At 33.7% G+C, this 23,474-nt stretch overlaps 3 protein-coding genes, 1 long non-coding RNA gene and 1 pseudogene across 9 annotated transcripts in view; 2 read left to right on the top strand and 3 right to left on the bottom strand.

The window, feature by feature from the left end:
- The window catches only part of LOC124456681, a 50,381-nt gene extending 48,463 nt beyond the window's left edge, over positions 1-1,918 (top strand). For all 3 annotated transcript variants that reach the window (XM_047007053.1, XM_047007052.1, XM_047007051.1), the window contains one exon: positions 251-1,918. In XM_047007053.1, coding sequence (XP_046863009.1) covers positions 251-1,645 — 1,395 coding nt within the window. In that variant the 3' untranslated portion in view covers positions 1,646-1,918. The remainder of the gene's footprint in view (positions 1-250) is intronic.
- Positions 1-12,972, top strand: part of LOC124456736 — a 38,659-nt gene extending 25,687 nt beyond the window's left edge. The window contains exons 2-4 of the long non-coding RNA XR_006952425.1: positions 11,838-12,117; positions 12,390-12,539; positions 12,820-12,972. This is a non-coding gene — a long non-coding RNA (uncharacterized LOC124456736). The remainder of the gene's footprint in view (positions 1-11,837; positions 12,118-12,389; positions 12,540-12,819) is intronic.
- LOC124456693 (eukaryotic translation initiation factor 3 subunit D-like) overlaps positions 1-23,474 on the bottom strand; it is a 77,068-nt gene that overhangs the window by 17,900 nt on the left and 35,694 nt on the right. The window lies entirely within an intron of this gene.
- Positions 1-23,474, bottom strand: part of LOC124456682 — a 68,551-nt pseudogene that overhangs the window by 24,109 nt on the left and 20,968 nt on the right.
- LOC124456701 (sorting nexin-29-like) lies at positions 17,222-19,218 on the bottom strand. 4 transcript variants are annotated; one of them, XM_047007075.1, is made up of 9 exons: positions 19,073-19,202; positions 18,896-18,980; positions 18,718-18,770; positions 18,541-18,618; positions 18,333-18,454; positions 18,132-18,210; positions 17,896-17,966; positions 17,767-17,831; positions 17,222-17,644 (listed from the first exon to the last, which is right to left on the bottom strand). In XM_047007075.1, exons 2-9 carry the CDS (start codon positions 18,965-18,967, stop codon positions 17,543-17,545), a joined length of 642 nt encoding a protein of 213 aa, XP_046863031.1. In that variant the 5' UTR covers positions 18,968-18,980; positions 19,073-19,202; the 3' UTR covers positions 17,222-17,542. The 4 variants fall into 4 exon arrangements, with proteins under 4 accessions (XP_046863031.1, XP_046863029.1, XP_046863030.1 ...); XM_047007073.1 differs by having other exon boundaries at positions 18,132-18,216; positions 19,073-19,198; XM_047007074.1 differs by having other exon boundaries at positions 18,132-18,216; positions 18,896-18,975; positions 19,073-19,169.

Here is a 23,474-nt window from a genome sequence, read left to right as displayed (position 1 = left end):
TTTAATATTTTGTTGAAAAGCTGCTATAATTGGCAAAAGCTGTAGCATTATATCTGCCATTTAGTAGTTGTCTATGTCTCAATTTGCATTAATAGCATGCTTTTGGTGAAGTTGAATTTAAAAACGAATAAATAAGTTTGATTTCATCATGTATATCCTCGACTTTAACGAAGAGTGATATATGATGCAGGTCGAACTTTTGAAATTGATGATTTTAACTGTCTTCTTGATACATCATATTCTTTTTTAGATGGAATCAAGAGAAAGCAGAAATCTACTTTACATTCAGCAAATAATCAATGTGGTACAAACGGAACTTGCTCAATTTTTCATCAAAGAATGGAACTCTCGTTACAAATTAACACATGGAGAATGGGACGATACCATAAAGAGTGGTAAAAAATTTTGCACTTTAGAATCGGGTAGGAAGTTGGATAAAACACTAAAGTTAAAATATCAAGATGGAGACACAAGTAAATGGGACTGCACAACATTATTCGATGCTATACTTTTTTCAAAATCGATTAGCAGACATCTTAATAAAAAAACAATAGATGCTGTTCATGCACTTCGTGGTGAAAGAAACAAAGACGCACATTGGTATGAAAGTGAATACTCAGATGATGATTTTGATAAAATAGTCAATATCATTGAAAAATCATTTCAAGATTTGAAATTTTCTCTCGATGAAATCAATAAAATAAAAAATCATCGTAACAGTTTTAATTCGTTTCAAGTTTTTCCTTCAAAACCTAAACATTTTCTCGTTGAACGCATCGAATTACGAGATAAAATCATAAACGATCTTAAAAAATTAAGGAATGATAACAATAACGAACTGACATATTTTTACATCACTGGTAATCCTGGCAGTGGTAAATCTCAACTGGCGAGACAGGTTTGTGAAAAAATATCGTGTGATTGGAAAAACAAAACTTCGTTTGTAATGACTCTCGATGGGAAGAATGTGGCATCTCTTTTACAATCTTACTGTGACCTTGGATACCGCTTAAACTGTAACAAGTTTATGGTTGAAAAATTTAAAGATGAAAATTTTTCCGCCAAAGAGAAAGTCAAGAACCTTCGATCGTTAGTATCTGCTCGATTGAAATTCTGGCAAAATTGGTTGATTATTGTCGACAACGTTGTGCAACTGAGCGAAATTTCTTCGTTACTACCACAAGTAGGTGATCATATGTGGAAAAATGGACAACTAATAATAACTGTTCAGAATACAGATGCCGTACCTTACGATGAATTATCCAGCAAACATATTTCTATCAGTAAAGGATTGAATGACAGAGAATGTTGTCAATTGTTGAATTCTTACACTAAAGATGAAAATGCTGATGATCAATTGTTGAATGAAGTATCGCACGCCTTAGATCGTCAACCGCTGTCTTTGGCTGCTACTGGTTATTATGTCAGTCGTGTAAACAAAGCAAACTGTTCATTTACTTGGAAAGAATATTTAAAGAAAATATCTTTAGAAGAAGAAGAAAACATGAGCGCCACTTTTGTTAAATTCAACTCGGTATATCCTAGAAGTATGTTACAAGCTTCACTTTTAGCTGTCAAACAAAGTGCAGAAGAATCCTCAATATTAGCACTGGTTATTAGCTTTTTTTTCTATGATATCATTTGATCCTTTACCACGAGACATTATGGTTTATTATGTTCAACAAAATGATCCCAAACAAGCTGAGGAAGATATATGTCTTTGTTTAGACGAATGCTCATTGTTCTTGCATTCAGAAAATAATGACATTAGTCTACATCGTATTGTTCACAAAGCAATTATTGATTATCAATCTGAACATTCAAATGAAGAACATGAAATGGAAGCTAATGTTGATCAAATATCTGAAGCACTTTACATGTTTAAAGAGAGAGACGACGAAATCAAATTAATGCCACATCTTGAAAAAATTGTTCAATTATTAAAGACCAACAAGACAAAAATCAACATGAATACTTTACAAGTTTTCCAATATTTTGTTGACAGATTAAGACATTTTGGAAAATACGATCTTGCTCTTGAACTATTGGATAAATTTAAATCTAGTTATGACAAACCTTGGTATTTTAATATCCTTGGTCTTTTATACCATGACACTGGGAATTATAGCAAAGCTAAAAACCATCACGAAAAAGCTCTGGAAATTCGAAAACAATCGTTAGGTCCAAATCATGTTGATGTCGCTGGGTCTTTAAACAATCTTGGTAATGTGTATAATGAAACTGGAAACTACGACAAAGCTATAGAGTTTACGAAAAAGCTCTGGAAATTCAAAACAATCGTTAGGTCCAAATCATGTTGATGTCGCTATGTCTTTAAACAATCTTGGTGCGGTGTTTGAGGAAACTGGAAACTACGACAAAGCTATAGAGTTTCATGAAAAGCTCTGGAAATTCAAAACAATCGTTAGGTCCAAATCATGTTTATGTCGCTGCGTCTTTAAACAATCTTGGTATGGTGTTTAGTGATACTGGAAACTACGACAAAGCTATAGAGTTTCATGAAAAAGCTCTGGAAATTCGAAAACAATCGTTAGGTCCAAATCATGTTGATGTCGCTACGTCTTTAAACAATCTTGGTAGTGTGTATAGAAACTGGAAACTACGACAAAGCTATAGAGTTTCACGAAAAGCTCTGGAAATTCGAAAACAATCGTTAGGTCCAAATCATGTTGATGTTGCTGCGTCTTTAAACAATCTTGGTAATGTGTATATTATAACTGGAAACTACGACAAAGCTATAGAGTATTATGAAAAGCTCTGGAAATTCAAAAACAATCGTTAGGTCCAAATCATGTTGATGTCGCTAGGTCTTTAAACAATCTTGGTAATGTGTTTTATGAAACTGGAAACTACGACAAAGCTATAGAGTTTCATGAAAAGCTCTGGAAATTCGAAAACAATCGTTAGGTCCAAATCATGTTGATGTCGCTACGTCTTTAAACAATCTTGGTAATGTGTTTTATGAAACTGGAAACTACGACAAAGCTATAGAGTTTCATGAAAAAGCTCTGGAAATTCGAAAACAATCGTTAGGTCCAAATCATGTTGATGTCGCTGCGTCTTTAAACAATCTTGGTAATGTGTTTTATGAAACTGGAAACTACGACAAAGCTATAGAGTTTCATGAAAAAGCTCTGGAAATTCGAAAACAATCGTTAGGTCCAAATCATGTTGATGTTGCTGCGTCTTTAAACAATCTTGGTAATGTGTATAATGAAACTGGAAACTACGACAAAGGTATAGAGTATTATGAAAAAGCTCTGGAAATTCAAAAACAATCGTTAGGTCCAAATCATGTTGCTGTCGCTAGGTCTTTAAACAATCTTGGTAATGTGTTTTATGAAACTGGAAACTACGACAAAGCTATAGAGTTTAACGAAAAGCTCTGGAAATTCAAAACAATCGTTAGGTCCAAATCATGTTGCTGTCGCTGGGTCTTTAAACAATCTTGGTAATGTGTATAAAGATACTGGAAACTACGACAAAGCTATAGAGTTTCATGAAAAGCTCTGGAAATTCGAAAACAATCGTTAGGTCCAAATCATGTTGATGTCGCTACGTCTTTAAACAATCTTGGTAGTGTGTATAGAAACTGGAAACTACGACAAAGCTATAGAGTTTCAAAAAGCTCTGGAAATTCGAAAACAATCGTTAGGTCCAAATCATGTTGATGTTGCTGCGTCTTTAAACAATCTTGGTATTGTGTATATTATAACTGGAAACTACGACAAAGCTATAGAGTTTATGAAAAGCTCTGGAAATTCAAAACAATCGTTAGGTCCAAATCATGTTGATGTCGCTAGGTCTTTAAACAATCTTGGTAATGTGTTTATGAAACTGGAAACTACGACAAAGCTATAGAGTTTCATGAAAAAGCTCTGGAAATTCGAAAACAATCGTTAGGTCCAAATCATGTTGATGTCGCTACGTCTTTAAACAATCTTGGTAATGTGTTTTATGAAACTGGAAACTACGACAAAGCTATAGAGTTTCATGAAAAAGCTCTGGAAATTCGAAAACAATCGTTAGGTCCAAATCATGTTGATGTCGCTATGTCTTTAAACAATCTTGGTAGTGTGTATAGAACTGGAAACTACGACAAAGCTATAGAGTTTTACGAAAAAGCTCTGGAAATTCGAAAACAATCGTTAGGTCCAAATCATGTTGATGTTGCTGCGTATTTAAACAATCTTGGTAATGTGTATATCATAACTGGAAACTACGACAAAGCTATAGAGTTTCACGAAAAAGCTCTGGAAATTAAAAACAATCGTTAGGTCCAAATCATGTTGATGTCGCTGCGTCTTTAAACAATCTTGGTATTGTGTTTTATAACTGGAAACTACGACAAAGCTATAGAGTTTCATGAAAAAGCTCTGGAAATTAAAAAACAATCGTTAGGTCCAAATCATGTTGATGTTGCTGCGTCTTTAAACAATCTTGGTTTATTGTTTAAAAAAACTGAAAACTACGACAAAGCTATAGAGTTTTAAAAAAGCTCTGGAAATTCGAAAACAATCGTTAGGTCCAAATCATGTTGATGTCGCTGCGTCTTTAAACAATCTTGGTAATGTGTATATTATAACTGGAAACTACGACAAAGCTATAGAGTTTCACGAAAAGCTCTGGAAATTAAAAAACAATCGTTAGGTCCAAATCATGTTGATGTCGCTACGTCTTTAAACAATCTTGGTACTGTGTATAATGATACTGGAAACTACGACAAAGCTATAGAGTTTCATGAAAAAGCTCTGGAAATTCAAAAACAATCGTTAGGTCCAAATCATGTTGATGTTGCTGCGTCTTTAAACAATCTTGGTTTGTTGTTTAAAAAAACTGGAAACTACGACAAAGCTATAGAGTTTTACGAAAAGCTCTGGAAATTCGAAAACAATCGTTAGGTCCAAATCATGTTGATGTCGCTGGTCTTTAAACAATCTTGGTAATGTGTATAATGAAACTGGAAACTACGACAAAGCTATAGAGTTTTACGAAAAGCTCTGGAAATTCAAAAACAATCGTTAGGTCCAAATCATGTTGATGTCGCTATGTCTTTAAACAATCTTGGTAGGTGTTTGATGAAACTGGAAACTACGACAAAGCTATAGAGTTTCACGAAAAGCTCTGGAAATTCAAAACAATCGTTAGGTCCAAATCATGTTGATGTCGCTGCGTCTTTAAACAATCTTGGTATGGTGTTTATGATACTGGAAACTACGACAAAGCTATAGAGTTTCATGAAAAGCTCTGGAAATTCGAAAACAATCGTTAGGTCCAAATCATGTTGATGTCGCTACGTCTTTAAACAATCTTGGTGTGTATAGAAACTGGAAACTACGACAAAGCTAAAGATTGTCACGAAAACGCTCTGGAAATTCGAAAACAATCGTTAGGTCCAAATCATGTTGATGTCGCTGCGTCTTTAAACAATCTTGGTAATGTGTATATTAATACTGGAAACTACGACAAAGCTATAGAGTTTCATGAAAAAGCTCTGGAAATTCAAAAACAATCGTTAGGTCCAAATCATGTTGATGTCGCTATGTCTTTAAACAATCTTGGTAATGTGTTTTATAAAACTGGAAACTACGACAAAGCTATAGAGTTTCATGAAAAGCTCTGGAAATTCAAAACAATCGTTAGGTCCAAATCATGTTGATGTTGCTGCGTCTTTAAACAATCTTGGTTTATTGTTTAAAAACTGGAAACTACGACAAAGCTATAGATTTTACGAAAAGCTCTGGAAATTCGAAAACAATCGTTAGGTCCAAATCATGTTGATGTCGCTGCGTCTTTAAACAATCTTGGTAATGTGTATATATAACTGGAAACTACGACAAAGCTATAGAGTTTCACGAAAAGCTCTGGAAATTCAAAACAATCGTTAGGTCCAAATCATGTTGATGTCGCTGGTCTTTAAACAATCTTGGTAATGTGTTTGATGAACAAACTACGACAAAGCTATAGAGTTTCATGAAAAGCTCTGGAAATTCAAAACAATCGTTAGGTCCAAATCATGTTGATGTCGCTGCGTCTTTAAACAATCTTGGTATGTGTTTACTGGAAACTACGACAAAGCTATAGAGTTTCATGAAAAGCTCTGGAAATTCGAAAACAATCGTTAGGTCCAAATCATGTTGATGTCGCTACGTCTTTAAACAATCTTGGTGTGTATTACTGGAAACTACGACAAAGCTATAGAGTTTCATGAAAAAGCTCTGGAAATTCGAAAACAATCGTTAGGTCCAAATCATGTTGATGTTGCTGCGTCTTTAAACAATCTTGGTAATGTGTATATTATAACTGGAAACTACGACAAAGCTATAGAGTTTACGAAAAAGCTCTGGAAATTCAAAACAATCGTTAGGTCCAAATCATGTTGATGTCGCTGGTCTTTAAACAATCTTGGTAATGTTGAAACTGGAAACTACGACAAAGCTATAGAGTTTCATGAAAAGCTCTCGAAATTTAAAACAATCGTTAGGTCCAATTTATGTTGATATTGCTGCGTCTTTAAACAATTTTGGTTTATTGTTTAAAACTGAAAACTACGACAAAGCTATAGATTTTAATAAAAAGCTCTGGAAATTCGAAAACAATCGTTAGATCCAAATCATGTTGATGTCGCTGCGTCTTTAAACAACCTTAGTAATGTGTATATTATAACTGGAAACTACGACAAAGGTATAGAGCTTCACGAAAAGCTCTGGAAATTAAAACAATCGTTAGGTCCAAATCATGTTGGTGTCACTACGTCTTTAAACAGTCTTGGTAATGTGTATAATGATACTGGAAACAACAACAAAGCGATAGAATTTCATGTAAAGCTCTGGAAATTCAAAACAATCGTTAGGTCCAAATCATGTTGATGTTGCTGCGTCTTTAAACAATCTTGGTTTGTTGTTTAAAAAAAATGGAAACTACGACAAAGCTACAGAGTTTTACGAAAAAGCTATGGAAATTCGAAAACAATGGTTAGGTCCAAATCATGTTGATGTCGCTGCGTCCTTAAACAATCTTGATAATGTGTATATTATAACTGGAAACTACGACAAAGCTATAGAGCTTCACGAAAAGCTCTGGATATTAAAAACAATTGCTAGGTCCAAATCATGTTGATGTCGCTGCGTCTTTAAACAATCTTGGTAATGTGTATAATGAAACTGGAAACTACGACAAAGCTATAGAGTTTCTTGAAAAAGCTCTGGAAATTCGAAAACAATCGTTAGGGACTAGTGAGGTTGATGTCGTTAAGTCTTTTAGAAAATCTGGGTGTGTTGTATTATGAAACTCTGGAATATGACAAAGCTTTACAGTTACACTTTGGTAGCTACGTGTTTCAAAGAAAATTGTAACTTCTAAATTATGTTAAGCCTATTTTAACCCATAGACCGTAGGAGCAAGGCTTCCACCTGCCAAGTCAGCTCCCTCAGAAGGTATTTTTGGTAGTGAATAAAACGTTTGCAATTTGCATTTTGTGAGATAAAATGAACCTAAAGATGTAATGGTAATTGTCTATTTATAGTTTTACTGATATCTAGTCAATAACCTTACTCTACAGCCAGGAATCATCCTAAGTAGAACTTAGAACTGTCCATGTCCTGAATCTGACATTCTTCTTTAGACTTTATTTCTAAAGTAATTTGCTTTTATGTTATAACCAAGTAGTAATTTTATTGTATGATTTACAAACATACTAAAGTATATTGGAATGACAGAATTTTGTTAAATAAATACTATCCTGTTAGTTGGTCATATTCTTTGATGCATTCAGTAATTTTTTACCCAGTTCCATAAGCCTATGACCATATTCCAGGTTCCTATAATTTCCAAGGGGTACACCTTTCATACCATACATACCACCCCACCACCATGCTGCAGCCAATATTCCTGTAATTTGGATGGGAATGTCTTTTAACGTGTGTTTTTCTTATCTAATCCACATCCGAATCAGTCGCACCTAGCGCCACCTTAGCAGTCCCTATTTTGCACTGTTTCATTCAGTGCTTTGCGCTCCCGGTGCCACTAACGCTTAAAGTTGGAGCAAGCGCTTGCTGCATGACATGGATTGGATAAATGTATTTCAAAATATTTTAAGCAGACAGACGAAATTTAACATTTTTTTGAAACGATTTAGAACACTTGAAGAAGCACAAGTTGAGTTTGGTTACTGAGGGACCGTGGATGGTTAAACCAAACAACCGGCAGCGCTTGATTTAAGTTATGTTTTAGTTTGACAATTATCACATAGATGACTAGATAGCAACGCGAATGGTGAACATGGAAACCATCCTGTAACTATTTTGTATCATATGTGACAACGTCTGCGGTTTGTCTTCATGGTAACCATCAAAGAAAACAAACAATGTGCTTTTATTAAAACTATGTTTCGTGTTAGTTTGGTTAATATGAAGCCATTCCGCATACTTAGACCTGGTGTAATAAACATTTTTTTAGGCCTGTTTTTGCTGTGGCTTGCCGCATCGAAATTCCCTGGAATGAAGTTTTCTTAATAAGAAAACAACATATCCATTTTTATATTTACAGTAATTGCCACGCCGCTCCTAAACTGTAAATGTCTTGACAAACTGAAGACTATTTGAGTTTCAATTTGTCGATTTGAAAATGACTGACAAGATTAAAGTTTCCTTCGAAAGATTTTGAAAAATTTAGTCATTTCTCTTGATAGTTGAGTTCATCCTTTAAATTTATAAAGGTTCTAACCTCATACTCATTATCTAAGCGTAGCAACTACTCGCTGCAACTACAGCGCATGCCTAAGCTATCTAAACTTCTTACCTGCGCATGGCACCGGAATTCCGCCCTGAAAAGGAATGCCCCTTGAAGGAGGTAACCCATCATGCCCTTAACTTAACTTAACCTAGTGCATGTTGCACCTACGGGCGACCTCCAACCGGGGTGGGTTGAACTACTCATGCATTATAGGGGATCCATGCAGGAGTGCCTTAATAGTCAATGTAGAATGCCGTTCATGAAATTGGACAACTACAACGACTGCATGCTCTTACCGTACTAGGGGAGAGATATTTTTCTTTCCACCAAAACCACGATCTTCCCTTGGTCTTCAATAGGCCTTGCTCGCTTGATCCAGTCTTCAAAGGTCTTCTTACAGATGCTATTTGCATCCTCTACGCTAAGGTACCATTTGTACCCACTAACCCCAAGTTGAAGTTGCCTTCCTTGGGCCAAACTTCACTTGCATTTCCGATTCTAAGCTATGGTCCTGCCTATCCTTCTGCGAGGCAACAACCGCTGCGATCATGCGTAGCTCCTTAAAGCAGTATATTCACACAGAGGTTTTTCGAAGGTAAATTATATAGAACAACACAATTGTTGCATGTCAGTCACAGACTTGAAATAGTTGATACAAATTCACGCTTACTAAGACACAAATTTTAAAAATAACTAAAGCAGCACCGATAAACACTATTGGATTATTTTAACCAAAAGAACACTTTTATTACCTCTTAATCAAGACTATTTTTGAAAATGCAGATAGAAATTTCTTTAAATATATTTATTTGCATTCCTGCATTAAAAAAATAGCCTTACAGTGGAATATACTGAACACCAGGATTTGTTGTGGCTATTGCCCGAATTATATTAGAGATTTGACCTGTTAACAGGCCTAACTAAATAAAAGGTTTATTATTATTACACTTACGGTTTTCGACGAATCCTTGGCAGTTCGACGGCAGACTACGATGAACGACAAATCTTATGCCAATTGTGAAGATGAAACGATCGGATAATGAGCAAGGTCAGCCACAAAAAAGCCCAAAATAATTTTTTGAAGAATTCAGAACGTTGATGGTGAAACCATCGTATCCAATTTTCAGGCTACCTGACAAACATTCCCGCTTTTATGTCGACGACGGCAAGCACAGAAACAAGATTGACCATTTCTTGCAACTGTGCATGTCGTCTACGGCATTAAATCGGAAATATCGACAGCCAGTCAGAAAATTAGGATTTTTAGGTTTTTTATTTTCATGTTAAAGAAATTCCATGTTTTTAGTACAAACATTTTCAATTAAGTAATGTTGAAATTTGGGCATTTGATAGTGGCGTGGTTTTCTCCATCATTGCGATTGATTGACCAGTAGTGATGTTAGCAGGAAAACTCCCAGGAAAATGTTTTAGAAAAGGTCATAATATTGACTTTTCCATGGAAACAGGTGTTAGGCTGATGGCTGCATTACTCCAGAAGAGTGTTTAGCGTTTGCATTCTATGTAGAGATGGTCTTTAGGGCATTAGAAGTCACGTATTTTTCAATTTCATCAAAGTATATTGTTCATTCTTGATCATTGTTCAGAAGAGTTCATTAAAGTATATTGTTCATTCTTGATCATTGTTCAGAAGAGCTCATCAAAGTACATTGGCCATTCTTGATCATTGTTCAGAGGTCTTCGTAAAGTAAATTGTTCATTCTTGATCATTGTTAGAAGAGTTCATTAAAGTATATTGTCCATTCTTGATCATTGTTCAGAAGAGCTCATCAAAGTATATTGTTCATTCTTGATCATTCTTCAGAGGACTCGTTAAAGTATGCTGTTCATTCTTGATCATTGTTCCGAGGATTTCATAAAAATACACTGCCCATTCTTGACCATCGTTCAGAGGTCTTTATGAAAGTAAATTGTTCATTCTTGAGAATTCTTCAGAGGACTTCATTAAAGTATGCTGTTCATTCTTGATCATTGTTCAGAGGATTTCATTAAAGTACGTATATTGTCCATTCTTGATCAGAAGGTTTCTACAAAGGACAATTGAAGCCAATGTCAGTTGACACTATACTTCCATAAATGAAAAACATTGATAACATACTTACATTGAGCATTTTATTTACTAGTAATGTAGTTCAAGGGAAGAAGAATTTCAACCAAATCACAGATTTGTATTTTGTTCTTATGTTTAGATGAGCGTCGAGGAACTGGTCGACAACAGCCACAATTCTCTTCAACCGCTGTGAACAATAACCACTTTCTTTAATTGTGGAGTCCACCATCATGGTAAATACACCAACATTTGTTCGTTGTTTCTCAATCTCATTTGATGACTAATTGTCGTTTAAGAGAAGAATGTCCGTGTCTAAAATAGAGCATAGAGGAAACAAGAGTTACTAAGACGGAAACTTTATGGGAAGGCCACACTGCACTTTGCATTAATGAACATCACATGCAGTGTCCCAATTCAATGTTTACTCAATGCAACAGAACTTGAAACAACACATTTACCTGAATATTTTTCAAAGCACTCCAAGAGATATTTCACCGTGGAAAAATTTTGACTTCGGCTAACTATTCTTCGTGCAACTACAGACTTTCACGTTCAAATGACACGTTCTTAGTCTTAGACTATGGCCCAAGTTTCACGAACGTGTTGTATTCTGGTTGTTCAGTGACTAGGTGTGTTGTAAACGTGTTGTGTTCTGATTGGTCATTTACTAGGTGTGTTGTAAACGTGTTGTGTTCTGATTGGTCATTTACTAGGTGTGTCGTCAATTGTACATTGTGAAATTTAGAATTTGCATGATTCATCACTTTGAAGTAATTAATCCCCATAGAGCGGTAAATTCAATTTAATACAATATAAATAAAAACGTATACTTCAGCTACAGCAAATAGCAAATCCCAAACATTTAAGTCTCCTTGGGGAACAACTACAGCTGAATCATGCAAATTCTAAAGGTCCACTGATGTCAAAAATGATTTGATAAACCCTCTAGATTGTTATCTTCATCTCATTTTCTTATTGTATTTATTAGCATTAACATTTCATCTATTTTAATTAGCATTCTACAGGGTGTACATAAAAACGACGTTTGGAAATTAAACTACTGTAAAATTTCGAAACCCAATCACTGTGCTAACCTCACTAGTGCATTACATTTTCAATGAAGGAAAATCTTTTGTGCTTGCATCAACGTAGCTAACAATGTTCCATGCACCTGTGGGCTTGGCATAGTGACAGACATTGAAATTATACAAAGGTCTTCAATGGTAAATGAAGGCTGACAAACTAGTTTTGCACACATCAAAGGAATGAACTGGATAGAAAAATATTATGAGAAGGTATGTATATTCATGTTTGTATAATTTTACAACAATAACGTTTCGTGTTTAGCTGAAGACATCTTCATATTACAATACATACATGTAGGAAGTAGTAAATCCTATTCTTAGAAATTTTGTACAATGCTTACAATAACGACTGTATGCATTACGCTTCTTCTGAAATAAAAAGGTTATATTACTCACTGTAATAGTTTGAAACTTACAAATGAAATATTTTACGCAATACTTACGATAAAGATTGTTTCAGCAAGAAATCTCTTTACACATAGCGCGGGAAAGATCGCCAAAACGTCATATGACGTATTGATGAAAATTCGTCACGTGTCAAGTCGTATAAACATTCGCCAGCAAGAGCCGGGTGACGCGGGATATGTAAATTGATCAAATCGTGCTGAGATAGCACAACATTTAATAGCATAGTACGTTTCGTGTGATGTATTTAATATACGATTGTTTTCATTTCAAGTTAAATATTATGTTTTAACTTGTTAAAACCCAGTATGATGTACTATTATATAGTAGCAAATACTGACAAATTATATCTGTATACAACACATACAATAAAGAGTCCTTGAAGTTGATGCATCAGGAAATTCTTCTACTTTGTAGACATATTATATTTATATATACTGAGCTATACAATATGTTATATATATACTATATAACTTATACAATTTCTATGCTCTGTTTTTTCGACAGACATCCTACAAGTTTTACCTTTTAACCATTATATGCAGAAGGAACAGTTTGTTTTGTCGTTGTCGTCGTTGAAACAGATGATACCGTTGAAGTTTGCCTGTAAAATATTTGCTGAAAGTTTAGAGAAAAATTGATAAACTATTCATGAAATAATAGGTAGTAGCATTTTGATTTTCTTTTTAAAACAAGCCAAAGTTTGAGTTCTTTGTGTTGTATTATTACGAAATAAAAGATTTTACTGCGTTTGCACGGGCTTATGCAAAACGAGGAGATCTTTGGGAGAACTCGAGAGCAGATCAGTGCAAGCCCAAAACCGAAGTTAGAGTGTTGCATATGCTCAAGAGTTCTCACAAACGTCTCCGAGGTTTGCATAAGCCAGTGCAAACAGGAAAATATCTTCTTAAAAAAATATCAATAATGCGAAACAGACAAATTTAAAACAAACGTTTTAATTTGTCCTCTAAAATGTATTCATGCTTGATTTGCGTTTGAAAAATCGTTTAATATTCTGTATATTGAACAATAAATTACACTCATACAAGATCACGTGTTTACTCACATGAAAAAGATCACGTGTTTACTCACATGAAAAAGATCACGTGTGTACTCACAAGAAAAAGATCTCGTGTTTACTCACATGAAAAATGGAAAATATTTGAACAAAGAACTCTTGCAAGGATTTTCACCTAACTCTGGAACAGCACCCAGACTAAAATTGATCAATTTTCTCAAGTAATTTTCCAATTGTTTTCGACGTGTTTCCACAAAATTGACGTCACGATTTCCAATAATTTTCTTCGCGGGAAACGTGAATTGTGCAACAGGTTTAAACTGCTTGCTTGTCTGTGCATAAAAAGGAAAAGGAAGGGATTGTACATTACGGCAAAACAATATGATTAAAAAATTAAAATACTGATGTTTATTAAAACCTTCTTATGTAGGGCATAAAATCCGAGTATCTTTTGTAAACATTCCATTCATCGTCTTTGATACGGATATAAACCTTGTGAAGTAAACAATGTTAAATTCTTTATTGAAGACAATAACTGGACCACTGAGCAGATGATATACATATATATAGGAAGTTTATATTTGATGATTCTCCGTATAAAACAGTGCTCGATGCCCGAGAGCAGCGTAATATATAGTGGTGTTGAGAAAAATCACAAAATTACAGATTAATCCCGACAAGCCTGTTTCGTGATTAAAGGAAAATCCCTGAAGAGTGAGCAGTCACGAAACAGGCTTGTCGGGATGAATCTGTAGTTTTGTGATTTTTTCTCAACACCACTAAACATATACATATGAAAAGTGAAATATTTGAGCAGTAAATTTAAACTACGACATGATCTTTTAAATACGATGACCACAAACACTTTTCTCAAGGGTGATGTATTTGAAACGAGGAAAATACTAAATATAGATCATAAATCTAGAAATGTAGTCCCTAGTTATCCCTAATCTAGTCCAGATAACCATCAACATCACATCGGAAGAGTTATTTACTTTTTTTAGAGATAAATATATGGAAAAAATTATACCTGATATGAATGGTGAATGTTTGGAGACTTTCCTTGTACAAAAACAGATGGAATCCAAATGTTAATTAAAGGACGAGTATTGACAGACATGAAATTTGGACCAAACTCCGTCAAATATAAACATTCATCATGATTATTGTCCTGAGGAAGCTAGAACATACGAAGATACGTAGTTTTATTAAGAAAGACTTAGAAAATCAAAAGAATATTTACTGCTTTTCATATTCATACCAAACAGTTCATATTGTACATACCGATCAATATTGTACATCTATTGTACTATAATGAACACACGGGTCTTTACTGAACATACCGGTCCTCTAAGATTGACAAGCTCTTCTTTTAATATTCTTAGCTGACATTCACAAGCGTTCAACATTTTTTGTAGTCTTTCATTGAGTTCAATAAGTTCGCCATGCATATCAGCGACCTTTAAACATGATAAACAACATTTCATCACAACTTACGCCATGACGTCATCACCATGAAATTCCCCAGACATGAACAAGAAAAGCGAAATCACTCAGAATGGCGAGTTTTTTAAACATATATCACGATTTCATTTCAGTTATTTATCCTCAGTTTTCATAAGTCAAAATATCTTCTTGTATTACATATTTCTTAAAGTCATCGTGTGCATCGTATAAAAGAGCTTTCTATCAAATAAAATTCGGCTCATCTTCATGCAACATATGATACATGAAAACCTTTTAAGGCAAATGTTTCGTTTTGTAAAAGTTTTATGGTTTAATGGAAATCTTACTTGGATCAACTTTCGCTCAAAATCTTTGTTTTCTTCCTTTCTACAAGAAAAAGGAACGAAATTCAACGCCGTTGATTCACTTTTGCTACAAATTTACGGTAAATACCTCACTTCGTCGACGTCAGATTCCGGAGAAAGAATGATAGAAGAAAGTCTTTCATTTTCTGGAGCTACACAAAAGATTATCGAATATCTTAGACTTCTACATCTATTTTAAAGATAAACTATCCCTCTAGTAAACCTTCTTCCATAATGTCATTTCTTTTCAACGATTGAACAGCACCCACGTATTTCTTTAGTTGGTGTTTGAGCAAATCATTTTCACTAAAGAGCAAAAACGAACAGGTCAACAGACATCTTTGATTAACGGAAATGCAGAGTTCTCAATGTCCTAACCTTTTTAAGCCGTTAAGAGCGACGCAATTTTCTTCATTTTTCGACGACATATCTCTTTTTAAATCTTCTAATTGAAGACGAAGAGAAGCTGACTTCATCATCTCTTTTTCCAAATGTTGTTGTAATGATCTACAGGAAAGATGATAGAAGGAAAAATCAGGGCAAAATAGTGTATATTCGAATGGAATGTTAATATTAAACGAAGGACGATAATACAACCTGTTACGTTCTTCAACTTCATCTTTTCTTAACATCATCGATACAATCGCCTGTTTTAATTCCTCTTCAAGAAGAAAAAACCACGTATTTATTGATATTCATGAAATTATAATTATTCACACATACAAATATTCAGTTCACATGATGAAATTTGACGGATGTCTCCAAACAAGCAAAGCAAATACGATACAAATAGTAAAATCCAATTGCACTAAATATTTCTATATATAAAACTAACTCTACCCGCTAATAGCCCATTTATAGTTTGAGAACCTGAGGCAAAAGTGCCTCTCCCATTCCCAAAACATTTTTTCAAAAGATATAAGAAATAAAAACCATTTAAATACATGAATAGAAAAAACACACAAACCTGAAGTCATTTCTTTGCCTGATGGATATCCCTCTGATGGCTAAAGAACGAAAACATACCAAATATAACGAACTAAATATAACAAAGATATTTACACATGGCTTTCTACCCTACCCTCCCCTAAAAAGATAAAAGCATAGTTAACTAACATTCATACAACCATCACCCATGGTTCTGACCAATGACGATCCTGAGTAATCATTAATTTCTATGCTACCATCACGTGTGGCACATATCGCTGCAACAGTTGCCCCAATTGCTAAACTTGCATCATTCTCGACGTCTTCATCAGTGTAAATACTGAAAACAACATAAATTACCACCTCAGTTAAAATGGTGAACTCGTTAGACATTCTTGTCGATAAAATAATGAAGTATCTTCTAACCTTGAAACGGGAGAATCATTTATTGAATGAACTAAATGTCGCGACGTCTCAGGTGCAACAGTAAATCGCTCATTTTCATCTGACATAGCTAGACTCCTAACTCCTTTATCGTCATCGGGGCAAACTACGGGAATTAGAGATACACCGCTGTTCATATCAACAAGAGGCTCACACACTTCTTCCTCCGACAAGAGCGATGAGTCAGTGTAATGCCCTGATTGCAAGGATGTTGTCAAAGAATGATTTTTTTTCAAATCATTCGCAGTTTTAAACTCGTTTTTAAGATGCAGAACTTCCTGGCTTTTCTTTGTTAATCGAACCACTTGTTCATCTGTTTCATTCTCCTTGTTCTCAACGTTGGTTTTCGCCATTGTGGAAGAAAGACTTGAATTCTCAGAATTCGAACAATAAGCCAACTGAGAGTTCTTTGGCATTTCAAGAAAATCGTCAGGCCTTTTAGTGAAAGAATGGTTACCACGAGCATGTACCTGAGAATCAGTATTACGTTGTAATATGTCGTATGCCGCTCGGGTAAAACTCGTGGCACTATCGTGAGCAGTCGTTGTCGTGGAAGAACTACCAAGAGAACTGACAGTAGAAGTTCCTTCTTCCGTCTCTTTGAATTCAACATTTTCAATTTGAGCAATGTTTGCTTTCTTTTTTTTACGTTTTTTCTTTTCTTTTTCTGAAACACAAAAGAAAGATAAAAGTTAAAAATTAATAAAGACGCGCGAGGATAAATGACTACGCATTGTTCAAGTATGATAAAGAATAAATGAGGACGCGCGGTTAAGGGATGATAAGGGATGAATAAACAACAGGTATAGTTAAGGGATAAATGAAGACATGTAATAATGGGATAATAAAGTTTAAGGAGAACGCAAGGTTGGGGGATTACAAGGAATAAATGACATGTGTGGTTAAGGAATGATAAGATTAGCAATATATGAGATGAATGGTAGGGATAATTAGGGATAAAAGGGATATTTTTGATCAGGAGAGAAAAATGAAATTCAGATCAAATCTTTATTTTCTTAAAATGTTGTATTTAACAAACTTCACCAGGAGCTCCTGACGTTGCATACATTGGTGATGGTACAGCCCATATTGATGTTGGACGAGAAACTGCTTGGCTGATATTGCCTGGAATCTAAAAATTAAATTAAATTCAAGTAGTTAAAGAAAAGTACATTCATAGCTTCCACTTTTTTACTATCCATTTCTATTTGCAAAGATTCATTTTTAAACAATATCAATAGCATTCCAGCATACCTGTACAGTAATAGAGTTAAACTCAGCTTTGTCAATGTCAATTGCAAAAAGAATTGAACTTAAGCCTTAAAGAAGAAACAAGGAATGATAAAAAATCCATTATAGAAATATAAACAAGTTTATTCTTACCAGCAGCCATCATTGGTAACATACTAGATCGTTCATCATCCAATAATAATGCATCTTGCTCATAATACTGACTGAAATTAAAACAAATACACATCGTATAATTATTCTGACATAAACAGCTTACTGTGAAAAGAAAACTCCATTACTATATCACAATATACATTGGTTATGATAATCATATAGCTTATCAAGCCAAGATCAATATTTCTTTCTTAAATGTTGCAGATCAAACTTACAAAAGCAATTGTTTATGCCCAATGAAGCTATGAAGATATTTCTCCAGTGATTGCTCGTTTAAACTAGACCTAAGCCATGCTTGAGCTGTCAAATAAATATCAAAAATAGAAAGAAAAATGTCAGAACAAATTCATGGCATACAAAAAGGTTTTACCCACAAACATTCCTAGAATCATTTAGAAACCAAAAACTTGACCAACCTCTACCAACATCTGTCATTACATTATGTAAAGAATTATATGTCTTTATTTCACTAGAGCTAAGATGTTCCTTGATAAATAGCCAGAACACAGATTGACCTTCAGATCTCATTAACACCTGCCTTTGATGAACATAGTAATTATGAAAACAAATTATTTAAGAATGGCTTTTAAATTGACTGAATTGAGAGAGGGATGATGAAGATACCTTAAAGAATTTATCTTTTTTGTGGATTTAATGCCAAATTGAAGAACAATGTTCCATTGCTCACGAAGACAAGAGATTCTGTAATTAATCATAAATACAAAGATTATGATAAATAAGGATTATACTATGAAATAAAATGAATACAATACAATGCAATCGAAGAAATATCAAGTTCACCTGCTATCCTTCTCAGAAGCCAATTCGGTTGTACTACCAAATCGTACCTGACACTAAAGAAACGACGAGGTTCAAGTCGACCAAATCATTCGAGTAAAATCAATACAATAAAAGACGAAACGAAATTACAAGTTCCAAGTTCGAACTTTAAACTACGTACAAATATTTTAAAACTAACTTGCTTTACTCCATCCAACAAGCGATCAATAATTGCTTGCTTTGTAATATCTACACTTGCCAAGTTCAACATAATCTCCACTGAACTAACATGTAAAAAAAATAGTTTTATTTGTCGGACAATTAGAAAAATAATTAAAAATAATTAGATATTAACAAAGTATGTATATACGAGTACCTTATGATCGCTTGATATCACCACATATCAACTCTCACCACCCATGCTAGCATCAAGAAAGTTATGAGAAAATACAAAGTGTTTTCTACATGTAAAAAATATCCACGATACACGACAGTATTATTGAAGCAGTTCACAAAAGAAGACAAAACAAGGAAATTTACCAATATAGGCAACGGAAATTATGTAAATGAAATATTTGAGGCAAATGGCAGGACGTCACAAAGAGAGGGGGAACGTTGGGGGTGGGTGGGGATGAGAGACTTTACACTGAGCGTCGCAAATGACACCCCCAGTGCCCACCATAATACCTCGGCAAACGAATGTATGAAAAACATGACACATGCAGTAATTTCCTAAAGTTATTTGCTGAGATAAATCAACGCTAGTAAAAAATGTTTCATTGAATTCTTATATCAAAATCCATGAACAGAGATTCCAAATTCTAAAAAACGTATGATAAAATGGGAAAATCAAAAGGTTTTAAATTCTTTTGTCCAATTTCACTTATTGAACATCACTAAAGTAAAAAATAAAATGTTAACAAATCACAAAATTTATCAGACTAAACTATGAGTACATCGCTGTATGGTTAGTTCATGGTGAATGCTGTATGGTTAGTTCATGGTCAATTCTGTATGGTTAGTTCATGGTCAATGCTGTATGGTTAGTTCATGGTCAATGCTGTATGGTTAGTTCATGGTCAATTCTGTATGGTTAGTTCATGGTCAATGCTGTATGGTTAGTTCATGGTCAATGCTGTATGGTTAGTTCATGGTCAATACTGTATTACAACTAACAAAATTCTGTTAAACCAAATATCACATGACGTCATTGACGGTAATTACGTGTTTGTAGATGTAAATCGTCCAGGTCAGAGTAGAGTCGTGAGGAATGTTGATATTAACTGTCTCTACATAGATGTTCTACATAGATGTCATTAATGTTTTATAATACCGTTTGTTGAAATAGATCCTGACTCACTCTTCATCTTCGTTATTTAAATGTGTTTATGTATTAAAACGTGCATGGATAAAAGATTGATGTTACTATAAGGCATGAACTATGATCACCATTTTTAACTAATATATGTGGTCACGTTGTTTTTATTAAATCTCTCATCCGTTTGTTAAGTATGTGACATGTAAAGAAGTAAAGCAAGCATAATTTTGTTCACACGGTCGTCATATATGAAGTCTTATTTCTAAAACGTAGGTAATTTGTCGAAAGTAAAGCGAGTTTCTGAAACTATATTACTAACTTTACATAACAATTTCGCTATTGAAGAATCTCGATAATGTATGACTAAACATGCATGAGAAATCATATCTAAATTTATATACCAGCTTTCTAACTATTGACAATAAGCTGCATGGTAAAGGAAAGCAAAACCTTTTCAAAAGTATGGGAGAGGTGAAATAGCATACTTGTCTATGGAAAAAATGGCAATCTGTGAAAATTTATTTAAGGGGAATATCATGTCCAATCATGCATCACCTCCCTTCTTTTCCGACGCCACTTTTGACTAAACTCTGTGTGTCTAACAAAATGTTGATAGTTGTATACAACAAGCCATTTCTTTTAGAAATAATAAAATTTAAAAAACAAGCAAAAGTTAAACACAGGAAGAATGTATTTACACACAGAGGGAGAACGAGACCGAATCTTGTTTTTGTGAAATGTTGATTCATGCAACACAGAGCTTTCAAAATTATACTTTTGATCATATATTAGTTTAACAGTGTTAAGGTTTACTTTCATTGCATCCTTTACTGTTATATGTATAGTGTTTTTTTATTGATCATAAGTATTTACAATTGCGTGCAGTTGATAATTAAAATGTGTTGATAATTTACAATGGGTTATTCAATAACAAAGGTCTTTTTATAATATAAACTGACTTTTGCAATAATATACATGTATGGAATTTTTGATTAGTGAAGTGAAAAAATCGATTTAAACTTTCAAAAATCTTGTCTTAATCATTCACATTCAAATCTTATTTTAGAAAGATGATTCTTTATTCCTGAGTTAAAGCTTGTTAAACTTTATATTATTTAGCAGTAGTCCTTTGGAATTTGACTCATTTCAATGTTATTATGTACTCTGCATGAGGCTCTTATTTATGTATTTTTATTTCAATAACAATTATTTTTAGTCAGTGATGTACACCTAACTATAGACCTTGAATGTTCTAAAGAGATGTCATTAATGTTTTATAATATTGTGGTGGCGTTGTTTATATTAAATCTCTCATCCGTTTGTTGAGTATGTGACATGTAAAGAACTAAAGCAAGGATAATTTTGTTCACACGGTCGTCTTACTTTTGAAAGAAAGTAATTTTAGAAAAATTAAGCCATATTTTAGAACTACACTAATGACATAACAAATTAGCTAAAGCAGCATATCGATTAAGTATGACTAAACATGCATGAGAAATCATGTCTAAATTGATATACCAACTTTCTAACTATTGACAATAAGCTGCATGGTAAAGGAAAGCATAACCTGTTCAAAGGTATGGGAGAGGTGAAATAGCATACTTGTCTATGGAAAAAATAGGAATCTGTGAAAATTTATGTAGGGGGGATAGCATGCCCAATCATGCATCACCTCTATATTTTGCTCACAACACTTTTGACTAATCGCTGTGAGTCTAACAAAATGCTGTTAATTGTATTAAGCAAACCCTTCATTTTAAAAATAAGAACATTTGTAATATAAGCAAATTTTAAACACAGGAAGAATGTGTTTACACAGAGAAAGACGCAACCGAATCTATTTTTGGAAAATGTTGATTCATGCAACAAAGTGAGCTTTTAGAATTATAGTTTAGATCATGTTTAACAGTTTTAAGGTTCACTTTCATTGCAACCTTTACTCTTGTATCCACAGTGTCTTTATTGAGTATCTAAGTAAATATAATTGCGTGTAATTGATGTTTGACATGTATTCGTAATTTACAATGGTTTATTTAATAACAAAGGTTTTTTATACTAAGAACTGATTTATGCAAGAGTATACATGTATGAAATTTTTCATTAATGATGGAAAAAACTCCATTCACAGTTGCGAAAATCGTGTCTTAATCATTGACATTCAAATCTTGTCTTAGATAGATGATTCTCATTGATTCTAGTCCTTTGACTAATCTCAATGTTATTATGTACTCTGCATGAGGTTCTTATTTATGTATTTTTGTTTCTATAAAAATTGTTTTTAGTCAGTGATGTATACTTAGTTATATAACTAGAATGTTCTACATAGGCGTCATTAATGTTTTATAATACTGTTTGTTGAAAGAGATCCTGACTCACTCTTCATCTTCGTTCGTTATTTAAATGTGTTTATGTAACAAAACTCACATGGATAAAAGATTGATGTAACAATAAGGTATGAATTATCATCACCAAACTGATATGTATGTGGTCGCGTTCTTTATATTAAATCTCTTATCTTTGTAAAATATGTGACATGTAAAGAACTAAAGCAAAAATGATTTTGTCTACACGGTCGTCAAGTATGAAGTCTTATTCCTAAAACGTAGGTGCCTTTTCGAAAATAAAGCGAGATTCTGAAACTATATTACTAACTTTACATAACAACTTTGCTACTGAAGCATCTCGATAATGTATGACTAAACATTTAAAAGAAATCATATTTAAGTTGATACACTAACTTACTAACTATTGACAATAAGCTGCATGGTAATGGACAGTAAAATCTGTTCAAAAGTATGGGGGAGACAGAATAACATGAGAACATTTCCTACATGTAGGAGGCAGAATTTTTCTTCGTAAACTATACATTTCTATGGAAAAAAGGGGTGATTTTTGTAAAAATTAATGTACGGGGTGCGGCACATAACCAATCATGCATCACCTTCTTTCTTTGCTGACGGCACTTTTGACTAATCTCTGTAAGTCTAGCAAAATGTTCATAGTTGTATACAACAAACCATTTCTTTTATAAGTAAGAAAACTTGAAAAATAAGCAAAAGTTAAAAACAGGAAGAATGTATTTACACAGGAGAAAGAACGCAACCGAATCTATTTTTGGGAAATGTTGATTCATGCAACAAAGTGAGCTTTTAGAATTATAGTTTAGATCATGTTTAACAGTTTTAAGGTTTACTTTCATTGCAACCTTTACTGTTGTGTCTACAGTGTCTTTATTGATCATAAGTAAATATAATTGCGTGCAATTGATGTTTGCCACGTATTCGTAATTTACAATGGTTTATTAAATAACAAAGGTTTTTTATAATAAGAACTGATTTATGCAAGAATATACATGTATGAAATTTTTCATCAATGATGGAAAAAACTCCATTCACAGTTGCAAAAATCGTGCCTTAATCATTGGCATTCAAATCTTGTCTTAGATAGATGATTCTCTATT

Source organism: Xenia sp. Carnegie-2017, unplaced genomic scaffold, assembly GCF_021976095.1.
Source record: "Xenia sp. Carnegie-2017 unplaced genomic scaffold, XeniaSp_v1 HiC_scaffold_6, whole genome shotgun sequence".
NCBI classification, from domain to species: Eukaryota; Metazoa; Cnidaria; class Anthozoa; order Malacalcyonacea; family Xeniidae; genus Xenia; species Xenia sp. Carnegie-2017.
The sequence above is the reverse complement of the archived record's forward strand: the minus strand, read 5'-3'. Positions and strand labels throughout refer to the sequence as shown.

Excerpts from the sequence above, each read along its gene's own strand:
- LOC124456701 (XM_047007073.1), bottom strand. The coding sequence starts at position 18,967 with ATGTTGAACTTGGCAAGTGTAGATATTACAAAGCAAGCAATTATTGAT. Across the intron at positions 18,217-18,332 it reads AATGACAGATGTTGGTAGAG|CTCAAGCATGGCTTAGGTCT; the intron begins GTTGGTCAAGTT and ends TTTATTTGACAG. Across the intron at positions 17,832-17,895 it reads GTTACCAATGATGGCTGCTG|GCTTAAGTTCAATTCTTTTT; the intron begins GTAAGAATAAAC and ends TTCTTCTTTAAG.